Source organism: Cupressus sempervirens, chromosome 5 (genome assembly GCF_028749045.1).
Source record: "Cupressus sempervirens isolate cs-2001-9-10 chromosome 5, ASM2874904v1, whole genome shotgun sequence".
Taxonomy (NCBI): Eukaryota; Viridiplantae; Streptophyta; class Pinopsida; order Cupressales; family Cupressaceae; genus Cupressus; species Cupressus sempervirens.
This window is the reverse complement of record NC_143122.1, coordinates 1014275832-1014284057: the sequence shown is the minus strand read 5'-3', so window position 1 is coordinate 1014284057 and position 8226 is coordinate 1014275832. Positions and strand designations below refer to the sequence as shown.

The following is an 8226-nucleotide window of genomic DNA, read 5'->3' as shown; positions in this document are numbered from 1 at the left end:
ACACTCTTAGCCCACTTTCATATATTTTTACTTAAAGTGGCATAGCTTAGCATTTATTTTCAGAGCTACATTTGCATAAAACTGATCATTCAGTTGTAATGATGGAACAATGCGCTAAGGATGGTTGTACAGCTTGACCGTGCCATTACGCCTGGCTTTTCTACAACAATCATAAGTGCCATTACGCTCACTATTACTCATGCTTAATAATGTCTGAGTTGTGGAGCATATCTAGAGGAAGATCTCAAAGTGCATGATCTGTAGAGGAGAAAGAGGTAATGCCAACACTAGCTTAGTTAGACTCCAAATCTGGGGAAGATTAAATAGACAAAAGTTATTTAAAAAGGGATTAAAAGGGAAAAAAGCTTTAGAAGAGCCCAGTGTTTTATTTAACAAGAGGGCATCAATTCAAGCCAAAAAAAATCAATTGTTGAAGATAAATTACAACTCCAGAAGCAAATTGTGCAGATAGGAAATGATACCATGGAGAACTCAGCAATAATAGTGTAACTATAATGCAGAGTCTTACAGGGAAACACTAAGCATGAAATACAATTACTTGAAACCAGACATGGCACGGAAGCATGATTTTCTTTTTTCATTTGGCATGACTAACTCAACTGGCACATTTTATGGAGCTATTTCTTTCCTTGATTAAATCCTTGAATAAAATGATCTCAATGTGAAGGTTTAAAATCAGAATGGCCTAAGATCTCGTGTTCCTACACTTTATTGCCAACTATACAAGCTTTGCAATATTTTTATCTCCATTCTGCACCAAACCCGCAATCGAGACCTTGTGGAATGGGCCTTCTCTTGCATCGTAATTCTAAAACCCTTTTCTATCATTCTGCCACTGAACACATGGACCAATATAAGATTGCCAAAAAGTTTGAATTAATATTTATAATTAATAAACATGCAACTTTAGTGGCAACTTTAGTGGTATAAAAAGAAAGAAAAAAATAAGACAAGATAAATGATTAGAAAGGCTGAATCTCTATTAGCTATAAAAATTCAGTTTAATAACTGTTTAAGCAACTGCCATATGCATGGCCGGAACTAAATAAGCCTCTCCACTTAACTACATGCAACAGCTAGTAGGAAACCAAACAAATTACGGCTTTAAAGCAGAACTCAGAATCTAGTCACAAATGATGCCCCGTCTTTAATTTGACCTTGGCCCACATTGTTTAAACGAGCAAAAGACCTGCACGACAGTCAGAAAGAGGACAAGAATCGCTCCGAAGCCTCCAACTACCATCCACGGTTTTGAACCATACGCTTCCCAGAATTCGTTCCAAAGGCTTCTCAGAACAATAGAGCGCCGCGTCTTATAGCTGCTCAGATTTTCCCTCGTTTCTATGATGGATTTGCACTGTGGCGAGGAAATTGTGATGTTGGAGACGCTCAGCAATTGGGTGACCAGTTTAGTGGGCCAAAGATTACCAATTATGACACCCTCCTTTCTCAACACATCTACTCCCTCGCTTGTTTGGCACAGCTCATGCAGGAACTGACAATAAGCAGTCATTCTTTTCTTCTTGAACCTCGGAGAACATATCTCCAGGGCAATTAAATTCCTTATATACACCTCCGACTCCACATCCAATTTCAGCCGCACCAGAGTCAGAGTTTTACCCTCGTATTTAACGTCGTCCACAGTTTTTCCATCGGCCTCGAATCTGATTCCTCCGTTCTTCAATTCAACTGCAGATGGAAAGTTCAGCCACCATTTCTTACGTTGTTTGACATTCTCAGAACTTTTCCCGTCTGCTCGTCCAGAACATACGCAGTGACCACCTTTTGAACCTGCAAAACACGAACAATAATATTGAACGTTAATTTTCACTAATTCCTTTTCAGTACCTTCGGTTGGCAGGGCCCCAAGGCAGGAGTCGTGATAGATGTCCAGAATGTGGTTCCGTTTCTTTGATGCGCCCTCTGCACAGAACTCGAAAGGCCGATAGCAGATTCTCTCGAACATTTTCCTCAGCAATCTGTCAAGTTTCTCTTGGGCGCTCTCTTGGGAATTAGCGTTCATTTCCATAGTAAGAACATCTTCCAAGACAAACAGCGGTATTTGATTGTCCAACTTGATCAAGTCCTTCATGATCTCCGCTTTAATCCAAGCATTCTCGGATACGGGCCCGAAGATTGGATGATGCTCTGGCAGAAACAAAAACTCATCTTGGAAGGCTTCATCGTCTTCCAATCCGAAGAGGTGATTTCTGAAAAACTCGAGAATGAAACAAGCATCCTGAGCCAACATTAAATGGAGCACGTCACCCTTGAATGATGTTTCTCTATAGTAGCACCGCTTTATATCCTCTTCCCTCCTCCTGATTCTCTCAATCACTTGTTCGAATTCAACGTCAGATTTCTTGGTTCCATACTGAACTCTAAAAACCTCTCTACGTGCTGCATCGCCTTTGAATGTTTCCATTCCCATGAGCCACTCTTTCCCGAAATGGTTAGGGCCGATAGAAACAATCTGAGGCACATAGGAATGCTCATTTTCTTTCAGCAAGGCCATGGATGTTCTGAATATGTATAGAGGCTTCTCATAGGACTTATTCTTCTGAGCCAGATACTCTTTGGCTTCTCTCATCCATTTATTCTCATCAAACTTCGACATTCTTTACAAGCTCATGAGATTATCTCACCGGAGAAGGAACATATCACGAAGTCAGAAATATATAATAATTACATGACCAGATTAAATTGTCCGTCAACTCTTCTATCCATTTTTCCTAGGGAGGGCATATTCGAAGAGTCTAACAAAATATAAATTGAATCTATGGAACATGGGTAAATGCATATAACAGGTTAATATAAAAAATGCAATGGACTTCAATGAAACATTTCAACGCTTCTCCCGCATTTAGACTTTTGTTATGTGAAAGAGGACATTAGGTATCCATCAATTCTCCCATGACCATTCGTCCTGTCATTTATAAAAAGGAATATACGAGGTACAATTTAATAAATACAATTAGAAGAAAATGAATAGGAGAGGATTGACTCTGTGAAATTGAATTGCACTTCAAAACAAATATTAGCCGTCATTCACATGGTATTCACTTGGACCGATAATATACATATTTTTAAAGAAAAGTATTTCGGTTGGGTATCTAAGATCTATTTTAAATTATTAGTAAATATTCATATGAAAACGTGGTTGGGAGAAAGTCAAATATATTCAGTACTACTGAAAATAAACAAATAGATTATGGTCTACTAAGAGTTATTAGTCAAAGGAGGAAGGATGCCCGATCATCCCATTTATGTGAAGTCCAAAGCATCATTGTGACCAATCTAGAATCATTATCATCATTGGTTTTTTTCTCCATTAATCAAATATTTTATAGTGTTATACTAATGTTCTTATAATGGATTTCTACTTCATCAAATATAAATAATATTGTTATTACTATTTATACATATTTTGTACTTTACATATGACTAGCACAATTAAATATTATCATAATCAAATTATTGCATATATTCTATCTATTGATTTCTAGAATAACAAAAATGAAGATATACAAGATCATTGCTCACAATGAAGATATTATTGTTCATATTAATAAAATTTGGTACTGTTCTTTTGATAATAAAGCTTGGAATAAGTAGTTGAATACTAATTGGAAAAGTCTTGTTGAGCCAAAAATTCAATGTTTTAAATGGCTGATGTTAACTGATAGACTTCAAATTAAAAGAGATGTTCAACATTCTGATTTATGTAATATTTGCAAGTTGCCTGATATGGGTAGACATATTTTGTTTGATTGCCTTTTTGCTAAAGAAATATGGAAACTTTTTGGTATTTATTAACCTATTAATGCAAATATCGTTGAAATTGTTACTGTTCACATTAATGGTCTTAGTAAGGGTGCTAATTTTTTCTGGAACATGTTGTCTTCTAACATTCTTTCGCAAATCTGGAAATGTAGGAATGAGGAGAAGTACCAAGGTAAGCCAAGGGTTCTTACTGAATTTTTTCAAAAACTCACATATTTTAAATTCTTCTTGCAGGTTCAAACTACCATGATAATTGAAAAGGATAAATTAAGAAGGTTTCTTAAAGATGGGCAAGCTACTATCTTCTTTTACGAGTTGAAGTATGGCTATCAGTGGCGTAGGACTCTTAATAATTTTTGGGTGTTTGAGCACACATGCTAGAAGCTGAACTAAGTGACTAGGAGGAACCATAATGCCAGAAAGGAGGAGATCTTTATGTTATCCCAGATCCAGGAGAGGAAGAGTATTGTTTTGATGGAAGGCCCACTCAGTTGGACTGCATGGGTGGATGCTTACTGTGATATTCTACACTAGATCTTTGCTGTTCGGTTCTTGTTGTATATTATTCATCCTAGTTGTATCATTGCTACTTTGGACTTGGTTTGAGGCTTTGCCTCTTTTATGATCCTCTGTGATCTATGTATTCATTTTTTGATCTCTCTATAGCTAATAGAAATAAATAACAAAAATGTAAACACACTTCTAGTCATGGCTATTATATTATCTCTATATATTTCCATTTCTATATATGTTATATGCTAATTAGTTTGATGATACACCTATTTGAAAAATAACTATAACTTACATATGAATCTATTCATGATGTACTAACCTATGTTAGGTTTTCATATAAAAATTTGTCATCAAAGACAAATAAGTTTATTTCCAAATAGATTAGTGGTGTGAACTAGAACCCTAATTTTCAGCATCTTTTAGCAGCTAAAAAAATGAATTTATTAATTAGGAAAATATATCAATTCTTATTCCTAATAATTACTCAAAAATTATAATCATAAACTTCATCTATTTCTACACATTTAATTAGCTTACTTGATTTTTAGATTCGAAATAATACTTCCATTTTTATGTCATTGAAGGTGAATAATTAGACTTTTGTTAGCCTTGTCCTTTGTAAAAGGGTCACACAGGTTTGTGCTTTAACCCTAAAAATATAATCAATGCAATGATTATAGATTTTAAATATTATCCACACTTGTTGCACGACACTACAAATGTGTGCAAGATGACTTCCTATTCCTAATGTGTAGGAAGTGATATCAATATTATGTCTAATGCTTGCACATGATTGAAAGATTAAATCTCATCACTTTGGCTTCAAAATCTACAAACTAAAAAAATGATGCACTCATATTCTATTGAAAGGGATTACTTAGATTCTTTATATGATTTATTTCTATATTCATATTCATAACAAGTGATGACATCAAAATACATGTCTGTGCGCTCTATTTTTTATAATCTCTATCATGCTAGAGAAAGTTTAAACTACTTAAAGGTACGATTTTGTACAAAAACTAATAAGGCACGAATCAAGACAATATTTTAGGAGAAATCCATTTAAAGATGAAAGTAGGTCTTCTTGACACAACTAGAAAAACTACTCAAAGGCAACACTTAAGATACTCCTCTTGGTTCAATACTTGTTGACCTTATCAGGTCCTGAGACACTCCTAATTTTCACAATTTATAACTTCATATTTTTTACAATGCATCACAATCCATCGATAGAAAATTTCAAATTATATTAAAAAAAAAAGTTTGGCAATATTTAGCAATCATTGAAAATTATTCTATTTGTCAATTTTTGTCTCAATGCCATATGTTTAATATCTACATGAAATGAATAAAAAATGATCAATGAACATAAGACATAACCTAAATTTCTAACTAATTATAGGAATTATCAGCTAAAATAGTCTTTGATTATACATTTGTCCACTTTTGTCTAATTGAATAATAATAATGAGGTTTGATTTTAGAACATCATCTATTTGGTGAAGTAGTAAAGTTCAATATCAACAAAGTCCTTCAAACTATTTTCTCTTTGAGAAAAGCTTATTTTCTATTTAATTCACGGATATAATTATTTGTGTATTTATAGCACTTAAATTCTCTTGACCATATTTATGGCAATATATTATGGTCAATTTTAGCCTACATAATCTGTTTTAAGGATTATATATATATATTTTTAAAATAGTTGAAATGGACATTTTATAAAGCTATGCACTACTCAACTAGGCATTTCTCTCATGGATTGGTGGCAGATCTCTATTTATCAATGTGATTTATTTTTAAAAAATTACAATCTATTTTTTTAATTGTTTAGCTGGTGCAAAAGTGTTTCAATACTAGTTCACCCCCCTCTTAGTATTGCCCATTCCTAGAAGTTGAATAATAGAAAATAATAAATATATATAGAGTAAAAGAGATAAGTTTTTCAAAACAACAAATTAATATGCTTCAAAATCAGATAGGTAATTTGACTAGCCAATATAATAAGAACATGATTTATATAGATAAAGTTTAAAGTCCAAAGAAAAGTTTAAAATAAAAAATTGAAAACCCTTCTTTTAAATATATACTATTTCACTATTTTTGTTTCCATTATCATCTATTTGGGCATAATATTAGCTCTTGCAAGCATGTGATACCTAAAATACCTACTTTTGGTCACAAAGAAGCTTTTTTGACCTGGAATAATAATGTGTCAAAAATACTTTGTCAATGGACATGCTTTAGGTTAGTGTAAGTCAAGTCATGGTGTCACTAAACTATGGAAGCCAAAACTTGTGTCTAGCATAGCTCGAAATCATCGTTGTTTCAAATTGCTTCATTCACAAAAAAGATGCAACGTGGTTATTAGATAGTGGTTGCTTGCATCATGCATAATTAGAAAAAAAATGAAAGTTTCAGGTTTTACAAGATGTTGATGATGGTTTTGTGAGATTCAATAATACTTTACATATTAGATACTATATCATGATATATTATATAGTATATAATATATTTAATAGATATTATAATGTATAAATAATAGATACATTATTTAGTAGAACAAAATATGTATAATATGATATCACAGATATTGTTAAATATATTATATTTTATATATTCTATTTCATAATCTAATAGAGAATATATATTAACAAATATTATTTATTTTAATATATTTATATGTTAATTTGACACTGGCGGAATTATCCACAAAATTTATGCATTCCACTACCACTATCCTTTATTTTCTGCAAGTGAATAAGGATGAGAAAGACTTGGGCAAGGAAAGAAAGACTACCTGCTCCATCTATGAATTTATGGTGGAGGACTGGCTGAAGACACTTCTGGAAAAACCTATCAAAGAGGAGGGGGTGAATGTGAATAGGGATGAGCGTGAGGAAAAGAAGTATGAGGAACCTGAAAAGAATGAGGGCAACTAGCTTTGCCTCTTTTTTCTTTTTTCTTTTGCTATTAGGTTGTTAATCACTCTGAACTTGATGCTTGAGTTTTACTTTTTATGTATATGTCTAAGTGTTGGAATGATAGCAGTAATAATTTTCTTTGCTATTGAAATGTTTTCCCATTTTATTTACTGGTTAGTAACATGACTGGTGGTATTGATAGTTCTGTTTTGGAACTTCTTCTTCTTTTTTTATGTATAACACTGGTATGAGTTAGATGATTATGAGGTAACCTCCAGCTGATCTTTGAACCTTTTTGTACTCCAGGGTCATCCCTTCATCCTTTTGGCTACTAGCTAATACTTTAAAAACATATATTATTTATTTATTATACTATTTACATAAATTTGTTAAATGAATATTTTTATTATTAACTATAAAATACAAAATATAATCATAAAAAAAATATAAATAATTAAAAAAATATTCGTGAACAATTCTAATTCAAAAAATTAAAAAAATATTAATCAACATATCAAAAATTCAACTTAAAAAAATGTCATTTTTGAAATTAAATTGTAACAAAAAATGGGGGTTGGCTCATAAAACAAAATGATATAGAATAGATACATGTTAGATAAAGACATATTAACCCACCACCCTTCTTAATTTCAAAAATCCTCACATCAAAGTGTCCCAAAATCTAACCATCACTAAGAAACTACGAGTAGTCATAAAAATAATATATACACAACCGATATTAATAGTATGTCCATTAAAGCACCGTGAACAAAAACCACATGGGTTGAGTGCCAAATTAAGAAACATAACAAAAAACTAGAGCAAGAAGGAGACCTATGTCTCCTTATTCTTCTCAATTCCCTCTGGTTTGTCTAACAATAGTCGCAACCAATCATCCACTAGGAAAATCTAAAGAGAACTTATGGTTTTCACCCCTATTGCAACAATAAGGTCTTCTTTCTCAACATGTTGAAGGTGAAGA

At 32.7% G+C, this 8226-nt stretch overlaps 1 protein-coding gene across 1 annotated transcript; it reads right to left on the bottom strand.

The window, feature by feature from the left end:
- Positions 1–1168: 1168 nt before the first annotated feature.
- LOC149559371 (putative UPF0481 protein At3g02645) lies at positions 1169–2638 on the bottom strand. Its single transcript, XM_089831380.1, has one exon. It carries the CDS (start codon positions 2636–2638, stop codon positions 1169–1171), a length of 1470 nt encoding a protein of 489 aa, XP_089687506.1.
- Positions 2639–8226: the final 5588 nt, after the last annotated feature.

What these genes read in the sequence shown, in the direction of transcription:
- LOC149559371 (XM_089831380.1), bottom strand. Translation starts at nt 2,638, where the DNA reads ATGTCGAAGTTTGATGAGAATAAATGGATGAGAGAAGCCAAAGAGTAT.